The sequence below is a fragment of the Frankliniella occidentalis genome, unplaced genomic scaffold, assembly GCF_000697945.3.
Source record: "Frankliniella occidentalis isolate FOCC.00 unplaced genomic scaffold, Focc_3.1 Scaffold9, whole genome shotgun sequence".
Taxonomy (NCBI): domain Eukaryota; kingdom Metazoa; phylum Arthropoda; class Insecta; order Thysanoptera; family Thripidae; genus Frankliniella; species Frankliniella occidentalis.
Window position 1 is genome coordinate 201,594 of NW_026267139.1, and position 23,725 is coordinate 225,318.

The following is a 23,725-nucleotide window of genomic DNA, read 5'->3' on the forward strand; positions in this document are numbered from 1 at the left end:
GTGGAAGAGGTCTAACAGTTACAGAGACGGGGTGTAAGGGGGGGGGGGCACCATCTCTCTTATTCATAGTGATGATGATGATGTCCCTCCCTGGCTAAAGTGATGTTACATCTGAGTAGAAAGAATATTTTTCAAATACTGCCTTTAGGTATTTAATTTTTTTAAAAAGTTCACATTACATTTCAAAATTTAAATATAAGTTTCCTGCAACCATTTGTGCATGTACAACAAATCAACAGGATCCCCCCCGCTCCCTCTTTAAAAAACAACAACAATTTAACATGAATTGAATTTAAATGAATTGAATTGATTATGTCCCTAAGCCGACCTGATGTCTTCTAGCGGCTTTCACAGTGTTTTTCATTAGCATGGCAACAGTCATTGGTCCTACTCCTCCAGGAACTGGAGTTATGTAGCCAGCTATCCTGCTTACACCTGTAAAAATTAAATGATTTTATTATTAACAGACAACAACCGTTAACAAACTTTGTCCGAGAGGCAGAAGAGTTTAAAATAAATTATGATTACCATCAAAATCAATATCCCCTACAATCATTGACTTTTTCCCGGGTATTCGTGTAATCCCAACATCAATAACACAAGCGCCTGGCTTGACCATGTCAGAAGTTATTAATTTTGGAACACCTGTACTGAAACATAGATACAATAATACATATTTTTGTGGAAACAATAAGTATATGACATGTAAAACAGTAGCAACCTGTGGCAGAAACTAGAATGTCAGCATTTCTTGTGAGAGAGCACAGCTGTTGATGGGGCGTGAATCGGTGGCAAATTGTTGTTGTAGCATCCATGCCTGGAGCCTGAAGAGCCAGAGCAATTGGGAGACCAACATTTTTTGACCTCCCGCAGACAACAGCATTTTTACCCTTTGATTCAATGCCTGTGAGACAAGTAATGCATGTAAATTGTAATCAAGAATTGTTTCCTCCCACTTTCCTATTTTGCACTACTCACCCGTGCTTCTGATGAGATCACAAACTGCCAAAGCAGTGCAGGGCCAAAAGGTGCTAGAGCCCAGGAAAAATTTCCCTAGATTACTGAAACTGAACCCATCAACATCTTTAAGTGGCTCAATTATGTTACATATGGTCTGCTTACACATATGTTTTGGGAGAGGTAACTAGAACAAAAATGACCAGTTATTCAGTTAATACTTCTGCTTATTCCAAGACTTATAAACTTTTGAACTGTACCTGAACCAAAATAGCATGAACATTTTGGTCTTCATTGAGAGATTTGATTAAATCAATCAATTCTGATTCATGAACAGAACTTTTCAAATGAATCAAGTTGGCGGATATACCTAAAATAGCAAAAACAAAAAGAAATAAAAAATAGTACATTAAAAAATTAGTAGATTAAGATTATAATAGTACCTAATTCAGTGGCAGCTATCATCTTCTTTTTAACATAGGTGAGACTTGCTTCATTATTTCCTACCAATACTGTAACTAACTGCGGACACTGGTACCCTTGTTCTTGCATGGAAAACACTTCACGTTTTAATTGTTTTTGAATTACTTGAGCTCTTTTCAATCCATCTATTAATACAGCACTGTTGCTAGAAAAAAATGAAATGGTCAGACCAAAAGAACTATTAGATTCAAAATCTGATGACACTCTGCTAACTAATACCTTGAATGTGAAGTGTGAACTTCTCTCTGTTTACATCTCACCAGAAACGGTGAGGTTATGTTTTCTACTGTTCTGATTATTCCACCTAAAAGCCTCATGTTATCAAATGATTAATCAACTAATTTTTAGAGAAAACATGTGTTACTCTAAAATTGATCTAATATAATCGCTGCTTTTGAATGGGCACACGAGTAATGTAAGAAAAACGAAGGGTCTAAGAAAATTGAAAGTTTTTACTGTGCTCTTCTGCTGTGAAACTGCGTCACTGCGCATGCGTGACAACAACTGATGTATCGTGCTGTGCTGGACCTTTTGGTGTTTCGCCCTATTTGTTGTGGATAAGCAACGCGTGACTGGTCATGAGAATTCTGGATTACCCGATCACTCGGGTGGTCTCTGCCCAGCAAAACTTCTTCCAGGATGCTTGTCCTGCTGGCGCCGCAAACGTTCACGATTACCGACGGTGTTTGAACAAGAGGCGGGAAGAGCGGGGCGAGTGGGGACGCCTGACGTCGCTACCAACCGCAAGTTTTAAATACATTTTGATAAACATTCCGAATCGCTCAGTCAGCTCTCTAATTCCACGTCTCTTCATACAAGAGCCACTGTGCCAGGTTGGCTGATTAATTAGACTGTACAGTACGTACAAGTGCAGGCGGGTCTATCACTTCTGTCCACGGCGCCTGACGGGCCGAGAGAGTAGGCAACCCGCCCGCACTCGTGCGTGCGGCACAGCAAGGTTGCCTACACGCTCGGTCCGTAAGGCGACGTGGACAAGAGTGATGGGCAAGCCCGTCTTCACTTGTACGTGCTGTGCAGTCTAACTACAAGTGTGCGCGGGGTTAATCAGCCATGGTACTCAGGCACACGCTCACACACACGCCATCGGACAGCAGTAAGCTGGGGGTACATCGGCAACCCAACGTGCGGAGTGTGTGTAGCGTACCGCGCCCGGCGCGCGACGCCCGCGTAGGACCCGCAGCGCTCGGCGGGGGCGCGACCGCGGCGACCGCGGAGCCGCGGAGTGAATAAGGGGGGGGGGGGCGAAGGGGGCCACGAGATAAGCCCGCATCAGAGGCGTTAGGGTCGCGAGCCGTTAACAAGACACCGATGAGACGCGCCCCAACCGAAGGTCACTCATTACACAATCTGGCCGGACTGAAGCAGACTGATGAGGAGACTATACTCTGGTCTGGTGGAAGAGGTCTAACAGTTACAGAGACGGGGTGTAAGGGGGGGGGGGGCACCATCTCTCTTATTCATAGTGATGATGATGATGTCCCTCCCTGGCCAAAGCCCTGCTGGTGACGACTTGCACAGCGCGACCATCGACGCCACCACCAACCCCCTCCTCTCCTCATGATCATGGCAGTGACCCAGGTCAGCCCGGGGGGTCAGCCAGGGACCAGGGCACTGCAGATAGGGCCGTAGCGGACGCTGCTACTGTGGACTCGCTCGGGCCGCTCGGGTCGACCCGGCGTTGTGGCGGGGACCGCGGGGGCGGGGCGGGGCGCGGGGCGGGGTGGCCAGGACCCAGTATCAACATCCTCACGGTCACATCACAACCAGAGCCTCTCCACATCACACGCAAGCCGTCACCGTGCGACCCGCGAACCGGCCGCCGCGCGGCTCTACACGGCAGACGCAGCTCGACACGTAACAACCGGCGCGAGCCTCGACAAGGTCCAGGACGATAGACATTGATCAGGCAGGTGAGCAACGGTCACACACCCCGCCCGCGGAGGAGCAGGAGGAGCCCACCGCAAAGCCAGGTGAGTCAGCGGCGGCAGCAGCAGCAGCAGCAGCCCGCGACACTCTTGCGGCGTCGTCGTCATCAAAACCAGCAAAACTTGCACCCACTGCATTATTGTAAGATGCCCCATCTAAAATGCGCTAAAAGCACTTGAAATGCGCATTTTAGATGGGGCACATATGCCGCAGTCAGGATGCAGTTCTGCTACCTGGAACCATGATGAGAGAATCCTCTCGTGCTGGTGTACGTTTACATGCAGATCTTTGTTGCCGTATGCAACGACGTCGCGCGCTTTGCACGAGAAACGCGGAACATCGAATCGCCCGCGCGCCATATGTTGTGCGACCCCTAATCCGTCGTTGATACTCAAGTGTCGTCCGACACGCTTTCCTCTAATGTTGTGGAGTGTTGTTTTCGATACGTCAGACTCGTCCGATCGCGCGCCGGCCGCCGCCCCCCGAGGCTCGACAACACGATGCGGGGCTCCACGCTGTTCAACACGGTGGCGCACTGCACCACCGTGTACTACTACGCGCACGTGCTGCGCTACATCGCCGACATGAGGGCCACCGTCGGCGACGAGAAGGTCCTGCACAACTTCATCGACTTCCGGCCCAAGTTCTTCACCATGTGGGGGCTGGTCAGTAAACAATGTGGCGGGGGGAAGTCCCCCGACTTGCACAACCCAGGTGAAACACACACGGACTCCGTCAGAACGATCCGTCATATGCGGCGATACATTTGTCAAAATGTGTAATTGCGTGTAGGCGCAGCACAGGGCATATGTTGGCAAAAGGATGTGTGGTGCCAGTGACCTGTGCGTTGTTCGTGCTGTACACCTGCGGGACCTCGTGCGGGCTGTCTTGAAGGCCGGGCCCCAGTGCGAAATGAATTTTTTTGTCGATGTCGAGACGATGTCGTAAGTCGAAATGGTGGCAGGTTTGAGTCGTCAATAACGATTTAAACCTGTGCCTCATTTCGACTTACGACATCGTAACGACATCGTCTCGACATCGACAAAAAATTCATTTCGCACTGGGGCCCGCAGAGCTCACAGAGGTCAATAATTGACCTATGCTCTCTCTGCTGTGCAGGCAGCGCAGGCCCTCCTGTTTGTGCTGTGCTCGCTGCACGACTTCACGCGGGTCTTCTCGCCGGCCAACCCCGTCCGCCGGGCAGCTCGCGGACTCAGGGACCTGGTGCTCGTCGGGGTCGCCGCGCCCATCGCCGTGGTGAGTGTCGTCAGCCTTGCCCGCGCCAAAGAGGGCGGCGGGCTGCGGGGGAAGTCCGAGAAGTGCCACTTTACTTACCGCGCGCTGCTCGGCGCCTTGCTGTTTCGCAGACGGTGACGGCCATGTTCTGGGCACTGTTCACGCTGGACCGTGAGCTGGTCATGCCCGCCGCCCTGGACAAGGCCATCCCCGTGTGGCTCAACCACGCCATGCACAGCTTCGTGCTGGTGCTGGTCGTCGTGCAGGTGCTCGCCGAGCCCCATCACCCTCCGCCGCTGGGCCTGACCCTGACGCTCGCCCTCGCCGTCAGCGGCGGCTACATCTACACGTGAGTGTCCGCATAGCCCCAGGGGCCTTGCCCCCTAGTGTCTGTTGCTCTGGTTGCTCACTGTTCGCGCCCCTGACCGACAGGCTGCTCAACGAGTACGCCGTCACCGGCCGCTGGATCTACCCCGTGTTCGACGTCCTGGGTTGGCCCGGCCGCGCGGCCCTCATGGCCGCCACCATCGTGCTCTTCCTCAGCCAGGTGCTGCTCGCGTGGGCTGCAGTGCGCGCCCGCTGGGGTAAGTGCGTCAAGCTACTCTTTCGTTCGCCTCTTTACAGTCTGTTGTTGGCCTTCCACGTATAAAACAGCCTTTTTTTCCCCCTCCAGGCCATGCCAAGAGCACTTCCAGAGGAGGCAAGAAACGAAAAGACTGAACATTATGAGAGATGAAAGTGTGTTTTTTAAGAAACTTTTCTAAAACAAAAAAAAAATGGTTGATTGTACAAAATAAAAATATTTTCTTTCCCACTGTTGAAGGTGACACAATTATTATAATATCCTGGACGTATTCTTGCAAATTTTACTAATAATCAATAACATAATATAAATCTTCAATACAATGAAATTAGATAAAAAACCATAACAAACCATGTTGGTAAAGATTTCGCTTAACACATAAGCACCAAACATTGTTACAGCCACGCTGCAAAACACTACAATACAGGATTAATGCACTGTGAGAAGATTTCAATTTAATTTTATGCAGACTCATAAATTCATTCAATTTAAACACACACATTCTTAGAAAGAGTTCACTGCAAACATTTCCTGCTTTGGTTGACCTCAGTAGATCAACAGTCTCAGTAATTTATGACCACAATTAATCTACATAAAACATTTTTACCATCATAATAGTACTAGAGGGCGTCTCTTGTCTCTATTTTAAAAGTGGTTGCTTGTGTCTGCATGTCTTAATTATGCATGGATCAGCCTTTCTTAATAAAAACAAATTCATTGTTGATGTTGTGAATCACAACAGGGAAAAAAAACAACAGTACTCATCTCAGTTGAGTAATTACAATAAAATGAACATTGGTGAAACGGGAAATCTGAGAGCTGAGAGGTTTCAAATTTAGGTTGAGCAAATGTTCAATGCAAGCAAAGTTCACAAAATATGGAAGGTAAATGATAAATTCAGCGAAAGTTTAGTTTTTGCTCACATAGGGCTTGGCTGTCAAAAACTTCTCAAAACTATGTTCATGCTGGTTGTATTTTCAACTGAGAAATGAACCCTTTCATTCCATAATTTCATCACAGAATCTCAAAAGTAGGAATAAATACTCGACTCATTTAAAACATGTACAAAAGAGCCTTCATTTCATTAGATTTTATAGAAATGCATTGCAGTCCATTCAAATTAGCTTAAAGTTAGTACAGGAGACAACAGTCCACGAAACTTCTTATCAAAGACTGAAGATGTAATACTAGAAAGTTACATTTGTTATTAAAAATAGAAATAATAAAATATGTAAAAAATATTGTTGATGGAATACTGGGAAATTAACAAAGGGCGCATGAAAAAATGTACAGGCCTCTGTTTGCTAGATGTACATGGTACACACACATTAGTAGCACGGTAGCACACATTGGAGGCCACTTTTCATACGTTTTAAGACAACTGCAAATTACTTCCCAACATTTATGGCTCCAAAATATTATTCACACAAGCCCTTTTGTAGGGAAAGGCAGATTTAACCAAAAAAGCCACACATGAAATTCCAACATCCATCCAACAAAATGAATTTCATAAATACAGTGAAATTCAGGCTTGCAAACAAATAAAATGTTCAGCAATGTCCTTGGTGAAATTTGTGCACTATAAGTATTATTTACCATGATCAACAGCTATCCCATCAAAATATTGAAAAAAACACTGCAACTCTCGAAATGATGTTTCTCTGTCCCAGTCTTGATCGGTGGTCACAGCCAAATAAGCCTGTGGATTTATTTAGAGAGAAATGCAGTTCAATTTGATGGGCTTTCTCCTTTAGCTTGTCTCCTCTGTAAGGCTGCAGCAAGATCCTGACGAAGGAGTGCTTGCTGTCGCTCATCAGCCAAGGGAGTTGTACTTCGCAACCCATTAACTATATCCTTGGTTTTACCCAAATAGATTTCATTCAAAGTATTTCTGATTTTATTCTCCATATCTTCAACAAGTCGTCCAATGTTAGCAATATGTGGGGAAGATTCACTCACAGGGGTATCTTGCTCTATCTGTAACATGTAACATTGGTACTGGTTAATGCTCTAAAAATTGTATGGACTTAGATGAGTAAACAGTGGAGACAACAGATATACCTGTCTTGTCAAGCTGCCCCCTAGGTTCATAGTTCCTGATCCAGCTTTATTAGTTTGAAGCCACAACATCACAGTAGAAGTCAATTTGTAGTGGGCATTTCGACCACTTGATTTTTCCTGCACTTCAACAACATGAATTGAGTCCCAGCAACCTTTGATCTTTTTGGAACCATCACCAGCTTTTTTGATTAGAATGACACCTGAAAAACAACATTAGATTGTTAATGAAAAAAATTGGCAGACCACAACAAAAACTCAATCATGTAAAAGCATGAGATCAGGCATACAACTAGTACCTGCAAATCCATGGTCAAGGTCCCACAAATAGACAGATGATACTCCTCCTTCAAAGTACATGTCTCTGAATTGATCAAACGCATTGTTGGCATCAATTTCTAGCTGTCGAAGTCTGTCTGAGGGCATAGACCCATCTTCAAGAGGAGGGTCATACTGATTACTCCAGGGAGACCTAAACAGTACATCGATTTATTACTTTTGTCTACAACATGTGGCTCAGAGTAAAATAGGAAGGACATCAACTCAAACAATGATAGCTACTTTACGACTGGTACATACCTGTATGAATCACCATCTCGATTGTAATCACATAACAAATAATCTTTCCCCAATGATTTATCTCTTGCAATTTTAAGGGGTTGGTCTACTGATGACAGTAAATCCTCACACAAACTTGGAACAAGATCTATGAGATCACTAAGATTCTTTTCAATTTGCTGAGGAGGTAGGCGTCGCATCAAGTCCAATGCACAATCCATTTGTTGTTCAGACTGCAAGAGAAAAACAACCATGAAAGTAGTGTAATAAAGTTGCCTTGAAACAATACATAGCATTTAATGCAATGCAAGAGCAGAAAGAAAAGGTAGATAATGTTGTCAACAAGAGTGTTCCACACACCCCCTAGCCGGAAGACACCGAAATAAGGTTAGCTAAAATTATTAATGAAGTTCCCAAAACCAAATGAACACTGAAAGTAAAGAGGGGTGGATACTATTTAAAGTAAGATGTGGTACGATCGTCCAAAAGCAATACTTAATTCCCAATCAAAATAACAACGACGTCGAAATGTTTATCAGAAGACTACATGACTAACGCTGACCCGAATCGAAAACATTGAAAATATACTGATTTAATAAGCACCATGTACTTCAGAGTGGCCCCTTAAGTTCGTACTAACCATCTTGGAATGTGAATTTATGAACTACACCAACTTAGTTCAAAGAAAACTTGAACAAGAAACTTGTCAAAGATACGAATCAGTCATCAAGAAGCAAGTAAACGCCTTCCTCAACTACAGCCTTCCAGAAACCGAAAGACTACGAAAGGAAAGACGACTGACGTTTGTGTTCACATTGTTTCCGGTTAGAACTGCCAAGCCCGCCAAAATTGAAAACCAAAATGTAAGTACCGATAATTAACTAAACAGACTAACACGACTACCCGGCTGCCTTGTATGAAAAAAAGTTTTGTGATTTGCCGAATGGATCAAAATTGTCCTTTTGTTAAGAGGTACAAGTTGTCCATGGGTTATCCGTTCAGCCCATTTATGTTTTTGTTTTTGATGCTTGCTTGCGCCGTTTGACCAAACCCAAACCCTAGTTTTCCACCAAACAGTGATAAGGTTCGTAGTGGGTACCTCTAAGGACGGCCTGCTTGTTGTATTCAGTCCTATTTTGGAAAAGTTTAGTCCTATTAGCTATTGAAAACTCATCTTTAGACAGAATGTTTCATTGAACCAAGTCTTTTATTTTCAGAAAGCAAAAGGTTTCCTCGTACATAACCTTCATTTCCCTGTCTGGAGTGATTTCGAGCCGGCTTCGGCGTATGCCCGCTCATTGAAACCTCAACCAAGTGGACTGATTTGATTCAACTGCCTGATAGAGATGGCTGGGAACGCTGCGGCCATTACAACGGCAGTTGCCTTATTTTCGTTTTTAGTCAACTTTTCTCTTCATAAATTAGAAGAAGGGCACACAGGAGTGTATTATAGAGTAAGTTAACATTTCCCAGTTTGATGCCTCCTTTATGTATGAATCGTCTGTCATGCAGTATTTTTTTGTAGGGTGGTGCCTTATTGTCCAACACAAGTCAACCAGGATTTCATATGATGATCCCATTTATTACTTCATTTAGATCAGTACAGGTAAGGCGCTCCTACTATGTTCTGCCCTTTACCTCATGTCACGTCACTTCATTCTTATACCATCCAATAGAATTAAAATTTCACCTCTCTCTTTTGATGTATACCTACGAGAACAAATTTTATGACGAAATTAACGCCACGGTCATGTATCCAAGAATATGTTGCTCTCTTGCCCCCTTTTTTTTTCACCTATTTTAGTGTTTAGTTTCTAGAGGCTAAGTAAGCTCACGTTTTTTTCATACACAACTTGTTCCAATATTTATATTTAGGAAGATAATTGTTAAACTTCATTCATTCATTCATTATGTGAGCAAAGTGATGTGATATTAGTCATGAAGCGTGTGACATCATAGGGGTAACTAGGATTTTGTTTCATGAAAGTTTAGTGTTGGATGTATTTTAATACCTGCACTTATTTTGTTCATGAAATATTGCACTTTAGGTAACATTACAAACAGACGAAGTTAAAAATGTACCTTGTGGAACGAGTGGTGGTGTAATGATCTATTTTGACCGCATTGAGGTTGTAAATATTCTTAGTGCTAGTAGTGGTAAGATTTCCAGAACAGTTTCCTAGAAGTCTCTTTTGTTGAATAATACAAGCTTGATCTATCATGAATTTTTCAATTTCAGTGTATGACATTGTAAAAAATTATACAGCTGATTATGACAAAACTTTGATTTTCAATAAAGTTCATCATGAGCTGAATCAGTTCTGCAGTGTTCATAGTCTTCAAGAGGTGGGTAATACATTTCTGCATACCTGAAAAATTTGTGAATGAACTGTTCATAATCAAGCTGTTTACATTTTTTAAGGTCTACATTGATCTCTTTGATCAAATTGATGAAAATCTCAAAACAGCACTTCAACGAGATCTAAATGAGATGGCACCAGGTCTCTACATACAAGCTGTTCGTGTTACTAAACCTAAAATACCTGAGACTATTCGGAAGAACTATGAGCTTATGTAAGTTGAATGTCAAAGCTTGTAATTTTATTTATGATTCATTAATTTCTTTCCCCTATTCTCACTTATCATGAACTTCTATCCTTAAACTTTTAGGGAGGGTGAGAAAACAAAATTACTTATTTCAGAGCAACACCAAAAACTGGTTGAGAAGGATGCAGAAACAGACCGTAAGAAAGCTATAATTGAAGCTGAAAAGGAAGCAAGTGTAGCCAAAATTCGCTTTGGACAGAAAATAATGGAGAAGGAGTCTCTTCAAAGGATGGCACAAATTGAAGGCAAGTGTTTTTTTTCCCTTATTGTAGTTAGCTTTGTCCCAGTTCTAGTTTTCAGTGTTAGCTTATAAATCTTTTTCTTTTAGATGAAATGCACATAGCACGCCAGAAAAGCAGATCAGATGCGGAATTCTATCAGTTGCAGAAGGAAGCAGAAGCAAACAAACTTCTTTTGACACCTGAATACTTAGAGTTAGTTAAGTATAAATCCCTGACTGCCAACAGTAAAATGTTCTTTGGCTCAAATATTCCTAGCATGTTTCTTCAGGGAGATTCATCAAATTCCTTCCCTAGCAGTAGCACTGCGGCTGCACAGGAAACCTTAAAATCACATGAAGCGTCCACACCTCAGTAATTCTCTTATTCAATTTCTATTGTATTATTTTTGTCTGACTTTTAGTGTGTTGATTTTGTGAAGTTGATATGTGCTCAAATAATTTTGTCTCTTATCATGAGAGTACAAGGGGGACTTGTTCTACCTCCTACACTCCATGCTCTTATTCATGTTCTTTTATATTACTTTTGGCTGATTTTGAATGGGTCAGGTTTATAAAGTTGAATTATGCTCAAGTAAGAATGTTTTGTATCCCAAGTTCCATTTTATCATATTTTTTTTTAATTACTTTTTTTTTTTGAAGGTTGATTTATGCTCAATTAAACTTGTCTCTTGTTCTGTAGATCTATTATTTTATTTTTTGCTTATTCTTCATATGTTGATTTTTTTTATGTTGTAACAATATGCACAAATAAGAATGTCCCTTATTCAAAATGTACTCTGTGGCGGGCTGATGTGAATTTCATGTGTGCTGAGCTGAAATAATAAAAGTGTGTATGTAATTGTGTTTGACTCTATTTATCAAATCCAATCATGTTCGTGGAAGTGTTTATGAAAACGCGTCATGTACACAATACGCAAGTCCCGAAGGTCCCAAGCGCCCCACGAAGACGGGGAATGACACATTCTAAAGACTCAAGTTCCCCGCCCCGAAACTCTAAGCAGGAAGCAGCGTGTTGTCCTTGAACTGAAGGCGGGAGGTTTGAATTCGGTGGTCAATGATGATGAAGCTCCACAGCTGTGCGCCGAACCAGTAGGAGAAGGAAAATCAGGTGTGAATTGAGATCATTCATGTCTGTGACAGGTTGGGAACCAGATCTGGGCTGACGTGACGGATGTGCTTGTCCTTGGTTGGTTCTCTTAGATAAGGTACAGACCATTTTTTATTGCAGATATTTTTTATTGGCGTTTAAGCTCCCCCTGAATGTTGTCAAACTATTACGTCTTGAACAAGCGCCGTTTTATGGTTTTCCTCGACGATAAATCATTGTAGGATTTTAAACAAATAACACCTTTTATCAGTTTTCGCACAAGAAAGTTGCAGTTTCTCGTGACTGTCTACCTTGTAGAGCACTTAACCTCTCCAAATACTCTTTCGTGAGAGTTAGTTGTTTACGCTTGTATTATTCTTTTATTCCAGCTCATTAACATGAACACTGTCATGTCGATAAAGTTATTCTCTCGTTGGGCAAAGCCAAGCTCCACTCCTAGGAGATTGCTCTCTCAAATCCAGAAAACCAACAAGCCTCAAGCCCCAGCTCCGTCTCAAACTTCTGAGACTCCTCAAGGTTTGTAACAATGCAACTTTTTGATTTGAGGTAGTGATAAGATGTCAGAGATATTCACATCAACTGGACTATTTGATTAATTTGTCTATTAAAGATAACTGTCAATGTTTCTCTGAGGCAATGGGTTTACTTACTCACAATAAAGTATTTTCATTTATTTATGTCGAGGACTTGTGTCCCTTTTGTCAACCAATGTGTTATCTCAAAGAATCAATATTTTGATGCATTACATCTCTCGTAGTTATGTTCATTGTGACTTGTAAAATAATTTGGGGATTGAAGTGGCTAATTGTCTCCAGAGTCATGCACTCGACTCGCATGCCGTATGATTAATATAACTTTGGGTGATTATTACTTTGGGACCATACCAACATCCAAATTTTCTTATTACAGAAATTATTTACCTCTCAAAGACAAGGAAGAGAATGTTTGTATTTGCTGGTCTCTATAAAAATTTGAAAGATGTTCCGGATTCAGTTTCGTGAGTACAATGAGTTATTATTGGGCACTTCTAACAAGGGTAAAGGGTGAGTGAGTAAGCAAGTTTGAAATTTTATTTTTAACATTTCAGTGTATCTACGTTCAGCAAAAACATGGATAGATTCAGAGTTAGGGCTTCCATTTTAATAATGGTCATCAGTGCAATTGGAGCTTTCTCAACGACTGTGTTAGCTAAAGGGGTCCTTGCTGATATTGAAGAAGAGCGGGAGAGGAGGGAGTAATGTTACGTGTCACCAATTACTTTGGGTGTACTAGTATTTTTTAGCAATAAATCTGTCTAATCATATTCTATACTTGGATTTTCTTTGTCACTTGCTTAGACTAAAGAATAAGAAATGAGATTTTTGTATATTACCAGTACTAAGGATGCAATTATACGGTCTGTCCTGAAATAAACTTTATTGAGTAAGAATATCCCCCATAAGTAACAGCATGAAATATCAGAATTACTTCCTTGCATGATGAGCACTGCATGTAAAAAGCTAATAATTACAAGTTCCATTAAGAACTCCAAACACTACAAAACTTCATAAACACAGGAACACAAGGAAAACACTTTACTTGCCTTACTTCAGCCAAAAGAGATTGGTAACTTACAATTGACTTTACCAAGTTTTACTGGCAAGTATAAATAAAATAAGATAAAACTTAAATTGCAATATATAACACTACACTTTTATTTGCAATATGTATAATTAATTATATTTTCAAAATTAAAATACATCCATATTTATAGGAAATTTTTTTGTTGAAAAGTTATTAGATACAACAGTGGTACAAATAAAGCAGAAATAATCAGTCCTCTGCTCAGATTACTTCAGTAATTTCTTACTTTTACTAAAGCAGACCATTGATAATGATTTAATGAGAGTAAAACAATTTTACTAGATAACAAAGCTGGCACTGTCACAAAATGAGTGTCAATAGTGCCAGGGATAAGGGGAATTCCCAGTCAAGTACTCACACATGGGTACAGCAAAATAATATTGCATAGTGTGAAATTGACAAATTTCTTTAGGACATTGCCACAACTTAGTTGCAAATCACCAATATGGCTTGTTCCAGAATCTTTACATTTACTACATGTTCTCAAATGTCTTAGGAGCTATTGTTGAAAACTATAGTCCCTCCTACACAAAAGCAAACCATGAATAGAAGTCATAATAAAGTAAGAATCAGGTAATTATATGTCTGTTATTCATTTCTTTACTAGTTTCAAAAGAAATAAAACCACTTTGAACATTGCTAGGGTTAAGGTCCAAGACCTCTGGGTTGCCAAAGAACCTCAAACAAAATTAATATTTACAGCAAAACTGGAGAGAATTAAGAAAATTTGAATGAAGTAGACACCATTGCCTACGACTAGCGCATTGATTGTTGCATACATTTATGCCAATTAATAAAATCTGGACACAGGAAGTCTCCTGGCAGCAAGGTTTGACGTAAAAAAAAAACAACCTTGAAGAAAACGCTCAAATCTTCTATAGTCAACCTAGAGAACCAATCATGGCACATTCTTTAAACCGTCTTCAGTTATTACACCAAGGGATGTTTCAACATCATAGCTGGAAGAATTTTCCTCCTCAACATCAAAACGGTCAGTGATACCATCACTATCAACAGGTTCCTCAGAGCGAGCCTTTTTCTCTAGATTTTCACTCTCTGAATCGCTCTTTCGTTTTCCACCTTTGTTACCTTCTCCTGTAAGACTAGAGGAACGTGTTTTACGTGGTTGGTGCTCAGGGGTTGCTTGAATTCTTTCAAGAGCAGTTCTGAGTGGCAGCAACCCTACTGCCAAAGGAATATCCTTGCTAGGGTTTTCATCATCGTCATCATCATCATTTAAATCATCTAAAAGAGTGTCTTCTAGTTTTGCATTGTCAGTCAAAATAGCAAGAGTATCTTCAGTTTTGTCCCCACTACTGCTGCCTAACAAAACATTGGATTTGTCATCTGGGTCACCAAGGACTAGACGCATGCTATCAGCATCAACTGACGATTGTTGGTTGGAGTTAGGAGTGTCATGATTTGAAGTATCTGACCCTCCCATCATGGCTTCCAAGGCCTGCTCAACAGACATTTCGGCCTCTTCCTGTCCTTGTTGAACAACTATGTTTCCATCAGCAATGGAAAATGTGTGTCCTCCTTCCACAGTGGTTCCATCAGTAACTACAAAACTGTGGTTGCCATCTCCAAAGTTCCCGCTGGCAATAACTTCGTCAGCATTTTCAGTGACAAGATACACCATCTCTTGCTGACTTTCACCATCTTCACTGAATGTTTGTAGTAGTGCTTGCACTTGACCTGCTAAATCAAAAATGTAAAATATATACAAAACAATGATAGTGAATCAGAAATTCAGATTTAACTGAAACACGGTAATGTTAGAAGCTTACCACCAGTCTGTACTAAGGTTTGCTCGACGGTTGTGGTTGAGACCATCTGCTGTTGATCCTCATCCTCAACTTGCTCATGTCCTTCAGGAATGCCATCATGACCTTCTTCCAGCACAATGTGTTGTTCATCTTGGCTTAGAGTAACACCTTCATCACCTGGCTCCAAAATGAGTTCTGCAGCTTGCATTTCTTTAACTACAAATTTCCGGACTCCAGCTAAAAAAAGGATTGAAATTAAGAAATGTAAAGGAATTGGGATGAGCATTATGATATGAATGTACCCGGTGTCCAGGCTGACATGCCAGTACGTTGGGTTGCCTATGCACTGGCTGCAGGGCCTGCAGGCGCGGGGCGGGTTGTAGGGGAGTGGCAGTTCCCCCACGCCACCCGCCCGCACTCCCTGCTGCTAGTGCATAGGCAACCCAACGTACTGGCATGTCTTAGCCTGGACACCCGGCACAGGTCAACAAACAAACCTTGTTCCTGACGATATTTGTCCATTGATGCTTTAACAATTTGTCTCGCAGTGGTAAATCCACAACCACCGGAAGGAGTAACCACTCGATTGCGTTTGCCCACAGGTTTAGTTTCAGCAGCCATCTGGATAACTGATGCTTGAGATGTTTTTGTTGTTTCTTTGGGTTGTTCTGGATCTTCTTGAAGAAACTAAAAATGACAGACAAATTTTACTCATTAATTCAGAGAGGTGTTGTAACAATTTTAATTTTTAAACATTAATAAACTACTACTACAATGTTTCAAAGCAGTGTTTCAAATATCACACACCTCCTGAACAGTTTCAGTTTCGTTTTCGTTTTCATTTTCATTTTCGCCTTCCTGAACCACAACTTGGCCATCTGTACCCTGAACAAGGTTGCCTTCAGCAACCTGATAGTGGATAACCCCTCCATTGCAGATATTCATTAAGACTTCTTCATTTACAGTGACATAAGAGCCATCACCAGAGTCAAGAAGAATGGGGAGATCTGTTGGAAGTCCGGCTTCTTTCAATGCTTCCATGTATGAAGCCACATTGCCTGCAGAATTTGCATCAGTTCCTGCAGCAGTAGTTGCAACCACCTGTCCGTCTGCTGTTACCTGAAAAACACACGACCAAACAGATATTAGATTATAATTGGTTGGGACAATTAAAACTTTAAGCTTACATCTATTTCTTTTTGTTTTCTCTGGCTGCTCAGCGGTCACCAACATGTATATTATTTGAGGTCCAGACAGAGAACAGCTCTCAGACTTGTATGTGTTACTAGATACAGTAGATAGATAGATAACTTACTTGGTAAACAACTTCGGCAGTACTGGCTTCAGATTGTTGGCTACCGTCCTCAGAAGCAACAAGAGTATGAGTGCCAGTCATTTCTTCAGTCAATTCCTCTTCATTCTTTAAGACCATATCATCTATTTGTTCCTGGGATCTGGTTTCGTCAGCTTCCACTAACTCTGCCTCAACAGCAGCTGCATTTCCCGGGTCTCCAGTATTCATCTCTCTCTTCAAAGCTTCCAGAGCAAGACGACTAGCATCAGCTTCTTTCTGCAAAGCTACCTCAGCATCTGATATGACTTTCTCCTACAAATGGGAAAACATTTAAATTGATGCAACTGGCACAAATATCATAATATAAGCAAACTAAATTAACTCAGTACCTGAAACATGACATTTATCTGTTTCTTCAAAGGACGTCCCCTTCTGCGTGGAGCATCATCACCAGGGCTAGCACCAGCAGCAGCATCAGCCAATTTGGATTTTTCAGCCAATGACTTAGCATCAATCTTCATCATGTTTGATCCCCGCAAATTTGACACACGTACATTTCGGCTTGACATTTGGAGCATTGGTCTTGACTACACCAGGAAAAACAAACAATCATTATTTAGGCTTATTTCTTAATTAGTAATTATTTACGAATATTCAGTTAAAAGAAAAGTTACTTACTGGAGTTGATGCAGTTGTGGCCACTCCACGTGTAATGACTTGAACAGGTGGAGTGTCAACTGTACTAACTGACTGTGGCAATGTGCCTTCTGCACCAGAGAGATTAAGCAGCAGCTGGGCAGTATCAGTGGATATTGTAGAAACACCTTGAGCAGTAGACACCTTAACAGCTGTAATAAGAAATTTATTGTTAACTTATTCAAAACAAAATTAATGTTGTAAAGAAAATATAGTGCATTGGTTGACAAAATTTGTCTTTATTATCAGGTCAACTCAATAAATTAAAAATTACCAAGAAAATGGTATATCTACCTGTCGAGTCTGCGATGCGAGTTTGTGAAAGCGCTGAGCTGGCTGTTGTGGTTGTGGTGGTGTTCCCAGCAATCAACTGCTTGTTCAATACCTCTGCTGTTGACACCAATGTTGTCTGCATACCAATTTTTTTTGCAGATGCTGGGGTTCTTACCTGGGGAACTTTCTTAGCGAAATCTCCTAAAGAAAAATAAAAAAAAGTCTCAACAGTAATAAGGAGGAGAACCCATCAGAAAAACAGGCTATCATACAAACCATTAAAGGGTACAGGAGTTGGAGTTGGTGCAGGTTTGGCAGGGGAAGCAGGAAGGCCTAGTGCTTCTCTTGTCATGGATGACAATCCTTTCACCTAAATTTCAGGATAGAATAATTAAATCCATCGTGTACATTAGAAAATTCATTATCAACTTATTAAAATCTCAAAAACCTATACCTGGAAAAATTTTGCTGCCTGAAGCAATGCTCCCAGGTTGTCCTCAGTAACACTAGTTTCCCCACAATACATGAATTCAATTAACGACTTCAAAACAGAAAACTGCATGTCTTTAAGTACTATGAGAGGATGGGCTCCGAGCTGACGTTGTAAGATAGACTGAAACAAGGACAAAGTTGACATCAAAACCACTAATACAGAAAAGTCACACTAAAAACAGAAGCTTTATAAAAAGTAAATAAAGATAATTTACCTCAAAGTAGGGACTACACGCAGCCAAAACAGCGCGGTGTACTCGTAATGTGTGAGTATTACACATGAGTGTCACATCAACAAGAGTTTGATGTTCCAAAAGCTGTCCTAATCGGGTTGCAAGGTGTGAGGGATGCTCTTCCCACTGAACCATGAACCTTGTTCCCCCCATCTTTGGACTAATGACAATAGTTTAACAAAATTTCTGTCCTGTTAGTAGATCAGATTATGCCAGCACCTCAACCTGAAAATTAAAAATGTAGTGGTATAACAAGTGCAATGCAATCTGATTTTTTTAAAAATAAAAATGGAAAAACCCACAATGACAGAGCAGGCATTTCAATTTTTTTTTTTTAATGAGACTCCATATTGATTAGTTAAACTAATTGAAAACAACAATAACTCATTTGTGTTTCACTAGATTCTTAAGATATTCCTTTAAAATACAGAATTTTACGACTTTTTTTAAATTTGGAAACTGAGATCTCTGATATGTTATTAGTTATTGTAAGGGAAAGCTTCTGTAAATCTCTGAGCTGTGAATGAATTTTCTTTTGTGCGCATCTTTTCAAATAGACTTTAATTTTCTCAATAATCTATAAACAGTAAATAACTGTGAGAAAAAATAAATAAGTCTGAATCCGAAGGAAATCTGCTGATGCAGCATTTCTGGCAATACATTTTGGCACATAGATGTCAATAATAGGATTCTTCCACAAATATTTATCCTCTTTTGAATCACTCCTAAGTACGTCCAAACTACTTTTTGTAAAGATACCGCAGTACTTTCGGCATTCATTAACCAATTAAATTACCCTGACAAAAATTAAAACGGCAAATTTGAATAGCAGTAATCAGATGTTTTCAATTGATGTGATGTGCAACAATAATTAAGCAGTTTCCAAATTCATACTCTGAATTAACCTTTTTGCAGTTCACATGGACTATAAGTAATAATTTGATAAGCTTTATGAACTGGCACACCACTATTTGTGCCATACAAAAATACTAGTGTGCCGTTTGAAGTGGCTGAATAGAATATCTTCCTGCACATAAAAAACGCACAGAAGACAACTAAGACCAGACAAACGGTCAAAGTTACAAAAACCAAGAGCTTTTTCTTTTCTGAGAAGGGTATTTTATACCAGACTAGACGGGCCAGGAAGCAAGCCAACCTAGGACGCAGCCGACGCTTTAATGCAATGAATATATCTCCAAGGAACCAATACGTGTAAAACTTCGCGATTACATGGCTAACTGCTGGAAGAACAATTACCTCGAAGCTTCAAAGACCATACACATTTGACAGGAAAAAAACAGAAAAATCAAAAATATCGGCGCAAACCACGGCAGCCATTTCTATAAACAAGACGCTCTCTTTAAAATGGCGGAGCGACACCAACGCTCTCTACAGCAGCGGCTTCGAGCTAATTGTTGTTCTTCTTTCTCTGCCTGGGCGTTGTGGGTGTGTGTAGTTTGACAGCCAGTATCTGTAGTAAAGTCACTTTCGTTTTAATCAAAATGATTGACAACGGTTCGATGATGCTAGCAATGTTTTAAATAGTTTCGTTTCCTTGATTTGGGCTATGTTGCACGCTCTCCACTCGTAAATTAGTACTAATCTTTCTGTTGAAGTGGTCTATTTGATTCCGTGGGCTTGCTTGCTTCGGCCAAGTGGCCTAACTCATCAAGAGGACAAGAGGCTTAACCCCAACTAACACGAATACTTACGGATACTCATCAACTCATCATTCGCAATGGCCAAAACTTACGATTATTTATTTAAGTTACTGCTTATTGGTGACTCCGGCGTCGGGAAAACATGCGTTCTCTTCAGGTTCTCAGAAGACGCCTTCAATACTTCATTTATATCAACAATCGGTAAAGAAAATTTGTAGTTTTGTTGATTGTAAAAACGTATTTTGCTTTTGACGGGCCCAGTGAACATTTATTCGTTTGTTTTTATATTAAAGTCAAACATTTTCCAAACTGTTTATCATTTTGCACAAGACTTCTGCTTAATTTGAATTTACTGGCATCTGACTTAGTCCTACTCATTCTCCCAGAATCACATCTGTTACCCAATTGACATTTGCACCATTATTAAGGGTTATTTTAATTTGCTCTTGACAGTCAGATGAAGGTGCAAGCCAACTTTCCTTGAATATTTCCTATCGCATTTCAACTATGTTGTCTACATGCCAATCTCCTATAATGTTTCCAGCAATCTTATTTAGTGCTTTGATTACAGGAATAGACTTTAAAATCAGGACAATAGAAATGGATGGGAAAAAGATAAAACTACAGATATGGTAAGAGCTAAACAGATACTGATTAATGTCACCAACATTTTTGAATGCATTATTTTCTGTCAGATATTGTGTTTCTAGAGGTGTCATGTGTCAATAAGTTACTTTCAGAAGTAATGTTCTCAAGGAAGCACCTGATTTGAAATGTTTATTTCGTGTTTTTTTTTTTTGTGGTTTTGTGTGTGTATGTTTTACTGTACAAGTCTCGTATTATCTGCACAGGGATACAGCTGGACAGGAAAGATTCCGAACAATCACAACAGCTTACTATCGAGGAGCTATGGGAATCATGCTAGTGTATGATATTACAAATGAAAAAAGCTTTGAAAATATCAAAAACTGGATCCGGAACATTGAAGAAAATGCATCGGCTGATGTTGAAAAAATGTTACTGGGAAACAAGTGTGAACTCAATGAGAAACGACAGGTGAGTTTTGTTCGCACAACTAAACTTATTGCTTTTCCCTGCTATTCTTCTATTCCAGTAACTATTTTTTTATTCATTCAGGTTTCAAAAGAAAGAGGAGAGCAATTAGCTGTAGAGTATGGTATCAAGTTTATGGAAACTAGTGCAAAAGGATCAATCAATGTGGAGGAAGCCTTCTACACTTTAGCAAGGGATATTAAGGCGAAAACAGAAAAGAAATTGGTAAGTTTGATTTTGGACAATTGTGGGGAAATATCATCCTGGCAGTATTTCACAGGTGATTTGTCATTTGTCTAAGATCTATTTCAGTTAACCTTCAATTCTTATGAAAAATACCAGAATTTTAGAAATCAAGTGGTCTCTGGGCCATTCAAACTTCCATTCATTGTTGCTTCCATACTAGCCACCCTTGTAATCTGCCAATACGCAGTTGCTAAAGAAACTGGCACTGTGGAATTGATCCATGCTCTTACTATATTGGTACAAGTAGTGGACATTTTTATGTTTCATTGTCTCTGTTGTCTAATATCTGATCTTCTCTTCTCTTTTCTCTTTGCTTTCTCCTGGACATGGCAGAAGGTAAATACAATTGCATTTGTGGTTGTGTTGTACCACGCATGTTAAATCTTTGCATTCTTCATTTGTCCATGTTCATATGGGTGAAGTGAAGTGGTTGCTGCCTATTGTATCTGTATTGGTAACAAAGATTGGTTGTTCTGAAATTTTTGTCCTCTCAAAGCATGTCCTAGCCTAGCTTGGAATAATGGATAATAATAAGTTTGCTCAGTGTACTGCAGCAGTGAGATGTTAGGGAAAGTCTTCGCAATGGTTTTCTATTCCATTTACAGAGAATTTTTGAAATAGTTGACTAATTTCCTTGAATTTCATTTTAACATGCATGTCTTGAATACACAATGAATTTTTTTATTTTTTATCCATTTTAGCAGTAGTAATATATTATGTCCTGCATAGAATTTCAAGTTTCATTAAGGTGATCACGATCACAAGCTTTTAACAGGAATGCAACTTGTGAACAGATAAGAGTAAAAGGCAGTTTTAAGAGCATCCTTTCGTAAAGGCAATATATAGCTGGGTCGAGATACGTGGGTTTCTTGGCTGCCTGAGTCTGCTAGTATGAGAAAATAGTGCACTATTGTGGCTGTGATCGGTCCAAATCTCAATTTTTCTCATACTAGCAGACTCATACACCCAAGGCACCCAAGACACCCACGTATCTGGACGCAGCTTATGCTCTCTGTTGATAAGACGTTGCTTTTATTTGCTTTCCTCCGTGATTTAACAGTAAGTTTTGCTGTGTAGGAGCACTTTTAATTTTGAGATCTAATGTAAGGAGGTAGAGTGTCCAGTTTGCTTGCATTAGCATTAGTATCTAAATATACTACTCAATTAAAATTGTTCACACAGTAGGTATTTTTAATTGTGCTCTTGAACTATTTTTCAGGCATGTTTGTCTCTTTGTCGGAGGAATTAAGTCATTTATACAGTCTTTTAATTTTCTAATAACTTTGTTCACAGGAGGCGAGCAACCCGCCTAAAGGAGGACATCAGCTAAAACCAGCAGAACCTCAGCGGAAGCCCACAAATTGGTTGTCCCGCTGTTCTTTACTATGACGTCTCATTGGTGCTTTCTCTTGCTCAATTCAATGTCTGATTTTGCTGTGTTTGGAGTCTTGTGTTCCAGCTTTTCCCTTGGAAAAGTTGTAGCAATATTGCAAGAAACCTGAGCATGGAGGAAATTTTCAATCTTAAATCAACTCTTGTTTGTGGTGCAGATTTCTTTGCCAGCTTACTTTTATATCAATTGTAAGTTGTATTTCTTAATACTCATAGCTAACAGGGGGGAAAAATTCTGAGTGACAATCTCTGATAAAGGCTATTTTACGCACTGTTTTAATTTCTGATACTGAAAAAATTAATGTACTGACTATTTACATATTTGTTTCAAAAAGAACTTTCTAATTTTATGGACTGGATTCTGACATCAATATTTTCTGTACTTTATCAGCATTTTTGGATCCTAGTGGAGGGTCTACAACCAAATCACCGTTATCTTTGCTCTTTTATTTACCTATCCAAATTGGTCATATCTTTCATAATCCCTAAACATTTTGGTGCTTCATAGGCTAACAAATTTGTATGCCATCTTTTGTCATTTTTTAAGAAAATCTATCCTTTATGTCTGATGACTTTTAATTGAACCTGCTTTATCTGTTGGCTTGGTTTTGTGAAGACTTTTAACAATATCCTTTGTCTTGATATACTTAAGTGTTTTCTTTTTTTATGAGTACTTGTGAGAAAGATAATTGGAAATGTTGCAAACATCAAACTTACAATTTTTGTTTAAGATATTTGCTCTTCATCTCCTGAAGAAAATTTGCACAAGACTATAGTATGATTATGAAACTTGTCATTGTATATTGACGTACGTGATAATACCATGTAAGCCTCTCAGAGGAAAGGGCTATCAGGCTTGAAATGTTCTGATTAAGAGACTTTTGGTTCTTTGTGTTCTAGTGCACTGTTATTTAAAATTTTAATTGCTGTGAATGTTGATGTGGTAGATGGCTTGTTTATTTATGCATGTTATTTATGTGTTTCAAAGTTTCTCAACATGCTGAAAGTTGTGAGGTCACAACCATAAAACATTTAAACACGATTTGAAGCATAGTTTTAGTTAAAGTATTGATGTATTTGCTAAGCCATGACATTGTTGTTTAAAGGTTGAAAGCTTGAAAGCTTTGCTTTGTCACTCATACTGCAAATGACAGGGTTCACATTAACTAATTGCTTGCTGGAGGTCTCCTACCTTTGTCATTGTTACTGTTTCTT

The 23,725-nt window shown here is 40.2% G+C and overlaps 8 protein-coding genes across 19 annotated transcripts in view; 5 read left to right on the forward strand and 3 right to left on the reverse strand.

Moving 5' to 3' along the window:
• Positions 1-540, forward strand: part of LOC113202738 (glutathione S-transferase C-terminal domain-containing protein) — a 3,143-nt gene extending 2,603 nt beyond the window's left edge. Inside the window, exon 10 of one of the 2 annotated variants that reach the window (XM_052277323.1) lies at positions 149-540. The gene's annotated coding sequence lies outside the window, so the exon portion shown is untranslated. The remainder of the gene's footprint in view (positions 1-148) is intronic. The other variant, XM_026417110.2, reaches the window with a different exon arrangement.
• LOC113202740 (bifunctional methylenetetrahydrofolate dehydrogenase/cyclohydrolase, mitochondrial) lies at positions 128-2,600 on the reverse strand. Of its 3 annotated transcripts, none has more exons than XR_008012323.1 (7): positions 1,660-2,600; positions 1,401-1,585; positions 1,218-1,327; positions 979-1,144; positions 722-904; positions 529-650; positions 128-435 (listed from the first exon to the last, which is right to left on the reverse strand). XR_008012323.1 is itself a non-coding variant. In XM_026417113.2 (7 exons), the coding sequence occupies exons 1-7, from the start codon at positions 1,755-1,757 to the stop codon at positions 311-313; spliced, it is 978 nt and encodes a 325-aa protein (XP_026272898.1). In that variant the 5' UTR covers positions 1,758-2,596; the 3' UTR covers positions 128-310. The 3 variants fall into 3 exon arrangements, 2 of the variants coding, with proteins under 2 accessions (XP_026272898.1, XP_026272897.1); XM_026417113.2 differs by having other exon boundaries at positions 529-645; positions 1,401-1,579; positions 1,660-2,596; XM_026417112.2 differs by having other exon boundaries at positions 529-645; positions 1,660-2,592.
• Positions 2,601-3,885: 1,285 nt separating this feature from the next.
• On the forward strand, positions 3,886-5,445 carry LOC113202694 (androgen-dependent TFPI-regulating protein-like; the record flags this gene model as incomplete). The annotated part of the gene is given in 5 exon segments (XM_026417056.2): positions 3,886-4,052; positions 4,507-4,644; positions 4,755-4,972; positions 5,056-5,207; positions 5,297-5,445. Coding segments are annotated over 5 exon segments (720 nt in total). The 3' UTR covers positions 5,344-5,445.
• A 30-nt stretch (positions 5,446-5,475) lies between these two features.
• On the reverse strand, positions 5,476-8,616 carry LOC113202693 (F-actin-capping protein subunit beta). The gene is made up of 5 exons (XM_026417054.2): positions 8,463-8,616; positions 7,844-8,055; positions 7,564-7,736; positions 7,268-7,467; positions 5,476-7,183 (listed from the first exon to the last, which is right to left on the reverse strand). Exons 1-5 carry the CDS (start codon positions 8,463-8,465, stop codon positions 6,935-6,937), a joined length of 837 nt encoding a protein of 278 aa, XP_026272839.1. The 5' UTR covers positions 8,466-8,616; the 3' UTR covers positions 5,476-6,934.
• A 46-nt stretch (positions 8,617-8,662) lies between these two features.
• Positions 8,663-11,508, forward strand: LOC113202692 (erlin-2-B). Of its 5 annotated transcripts, none has more exons than XM_052277324.1 (8): positions 8,663-8,685; positions 9,040-9,276; positions 9,348-9,428; positions 9,871-9,979; positions 10,062-10,168; positions 10,245-10,396; positions 10,493-10,674; positions 10,758-11,508. In XM_052277324.1, the coding sequence occupies exons 2-8, from the start codon at positions 9,169-9,171 to the stop codon at positions 11,024-11,026; spliced, it is 1,008 nt and encodes a 335-aa protein (XP_052133284.1). In that variant the 5' UTR covers positions 8,663-8,685; positions 9,040-9,168; the 3' UTR covers positions 11,027-11,508. The 5 variants fall into 5 exon arrangements, with proteins under 5 accessions (XP_052133284.1, XP_026272838.1, XP_052133286.1 ...); XM_026417053.2 differs by lacking the exon at positions 8,663-8,685 and adding an exon at positions 8,741-8,906; XM_052277326.1 differs by lacking the exon at positions 8,663-8,685 and adding an exon at positions 8,771-8,794.
• Positions 11,509-11,639: 131 nt separating this feature from the next.
• Positions 11,640-13,209, forward strand: LOC113202697 (uncharacterized). 3 transcript variants are annotated; one of them, XM_026417060.2, is made up of 4 exons: positions 11,640-11,778; positions 12,147-12,294; positions 12,688-12,775; positions 12,866-13,209. In XM_026417060.2, exons 2-4 carry the CDS (start codon positions 12,156-12,158, stop codon positions 13,014-13,016), a joined length of 378 nt encoding a protein of 125 aa, XP_026272845.1. In that variant the 5' UTR covers positions 11,640-11,778; positions 12,147-12,155; the 3' UTR covers positions 13,017-13,209. The 3 variants fall into 3 exon arrangements, with proteins under 3 accessions (XP_026272845.1, XP_026272844.1, XP_026272846.1); XM_026417059.2 differs by having other exon boundaries at positions 11,707-11,875; XM_026417061.2 differs by lacking the exon at positions 11,640-11,778 and adding an exon at positions 11,866-11,995.
• Positions 13,168-19,578, reverse strand: LOC113202689 (longitudinals lacking protein, isoforms F/I/K/T). Of its 2 annotated transcripts, none has more exons than XM_026417046.2 (12): positions 19,416-19,578; positions 18,141-18,383; positions 17,888-18,046; positions 17,710-17,803; positions 17,455-17,634; positions 17,143-17,312; positions 16,854-17,051; positions 16,486-16,776; positions 15,978-16,289; positions 15,668-15,857; positions 15,192-15,407; positions 13,168-15,099 (listed from the first exon to the last, which is right to left on the reverse strand). In XM_026417046.2, the coding sequence occupies exons 2-12, from the start codon at positions 18,309-18,311 to the stop codon at positions 14,300-14,302; spliced, it is 2,781 nt and encodes a 926-aa protein (XP_026272831.1). In that variant the 5' UTR covers positions 18,312-18,383; positions 19,416-19,578; the 3' UTR covers positions 13,168-14,299. The 2 variants fall into 2 exon arrangements, with proteins under 2 accessions (XP_026272831.1, XP_026272830.1); XM_026417045.2 differs by having other exon boundaries at positions 13,168-15,102.
• A 23-nt stretch (positions 19,579-19,601) lies between these two features.
• On the forward strand, positions 19,602-23,052 carry LOC113202695 (ras-related protein Rab-8A). Of its 2 annotated transcripts, XM_052277328.1 has the most exons (6): positions 19,659-19,673; positions 19,775-20,020; positions 20,391-20,451; positions 20,671-20,875; positions 20,957-21,097; positions 22,412-23,052. In XM_052277328.1, the coding sequence occupies exons 2-6, from the start codon at positions 19,897-19,899 to the stop codon at positions 22,505-22,507; spliced, it is 627 nt and encodes a 208-aa protein (XP_052133288.1). In that variant the 5' UTR covers positions 19,659-19,673; positions 19,775-19,896; the 3' UTR covers positions 22,508-23,052. The 2 variants fall into 2 exon arrangements, with proteins under 2 accessions (XP_026272843.1, XP_052133288.1); XM_026417058.2 differs by having other exon boundaries at positions 19,602-20,020.
• The last annotated feature ends 673 nt before the right edge of the window (positions 23,053-23,725 follow it).

What these genes read in the sequence shown, in the direction of transcription:
- LOC113202740 (XM_026417112.2), bottom strand. Translation starts at nt 1,757, where the DNA reads ATGAGGCTTTTAGGTGGAATAATCAGAACAGTAGAAAACATAACCTCA. An exon ending in GATAGCTGCCACTGAATTAG is followed by an intron (nt 1,328 to 1,400) that starts GTACTATTATAA and finishes TTGCTATTTTAG; the next exon opens with GTATATCCGCCAACTTGATT. An exon ending in AGGGGATATTGATTTTGATG is followed by an intron (nt 436 to 528) that starts GTAATCATAATT and finishes TAATTTTTACAG; the next exon opens with GTGTAAGCAGGATAGCTGGC.
- LOC113202693 (XM_026417054.2), bottom strand. An exon ending in CCTTGACCATGGATTTGCAG is followed by an intron (nt 7,468 to 7,563) that starts GTACTAGTTGTA and finishes GTTGTTTTTCAG; the next exon opens with GTGTCATTCTAATCAAAAAA. An exon ending in GGGGCAGCTTGACAAGACAG is followed by an intron (nt 7,184 to 7,267) that starts GTATATCTGTTG and finishes TACATGTTACAG; the next exon opens with ATAGAGCAAGATACCCCTGT.
- LOC113202692 (XM_052277324.1), top strand. Translation starts at nt 9,169, where the DNA reads ATGGCTGGGAACGCTGCGGCCATTACAACGGCAGTTGCCTTATTTTCG. An exon ending in GTGTTCATAGTCTTCAAGAG is followed by an intron (nt 10,169 to 10,244) that starts GTGGGTAATACA and finishes ACATTTTTTAAG; the next exon opens with GTCTACATTGATCTCTTTGA. An exon ending in AAGGATGGCACAAATTGAAG is followed by an intron (nt 10,675 to 10,757) that starts GCAAGTGTTTTT and finishes TTTTTCTTTTAG; the next exon opens with ATGAAATGCACATAGCACGC.
- LOC113202697 (XM_026417060.2), top strand. Translation starts at nt 12,156, where the DNA reads ATGAACACTGTCATGTCGATAAAGTTATTCTCTCGTTGGGCAAAGCCA. An exon ending in AACTTCTGAGACTCCTCAAG is followed by an intron (nt 12,295 to 12,687) that starts GTTTGTAACAAT and finishes TTCTTATTACAG; the next exon opens with AAATTATTTACCTCTCAAAG. An exon ending in GATGTTCCGGATTCAGTTTC is followed by an intron (nt 12,776 to 12,865) that starts GTGAGTACAATG and finishes TTAACATTTCAG; the next exon opens with TGTATCTACGTTCAGCAAAA.
- LOC113202689 (XM_026417045.2), bottom strand. Translation starts at nt 18,311, where the DNA reads ATGGGGGGAACAAGGTTCATGGTTCAGTGGGAAGAGCATCCCTCACAC. An exon ending in AGATAAATGTCATGTTTCAG is followed by an intron (nt 16,777 to 16,853) that starts GTACTGAGTTAA and finishes TCCCATTTGTAG; the next exon opens with GAGAAAGTCATATCAGATGC. An exon ending in CAAATATCGTCAGGAACAAG is followed by an intron (nt 15,408 to 15,667) that starts GTTTGTTTGTTG and finishes TCCTTTTTTTAG; the next exon opens with CTGGAGTCCGGAAATTTGTA.
- LOC113202695 (XM_026417058.2), top strand. Translation starts at nt 19,897, where the DNA reads ATGGCCAAAACTTACGATTATTTATTTAAGTTACTGCTTATTGGTGAC. An exon ending in AAGATAAAACTACAGATATG is followed by an intron (nt 20,452 to 20,670) that starts GTAAGAGCTAAA and finishes TTATCTGCACAG; the next exon opens with GGATACAGCTGGACAGGAAA. An exon ending in CGAAAACAGAAAAGAAATTG is followed by an intron (nt 21,098 to 22,411) that starts GTAAGTTTGATT and finishes CTTTGTTCACAG; the next exon opens with GAGGCGAGCAACCCGCCTAA.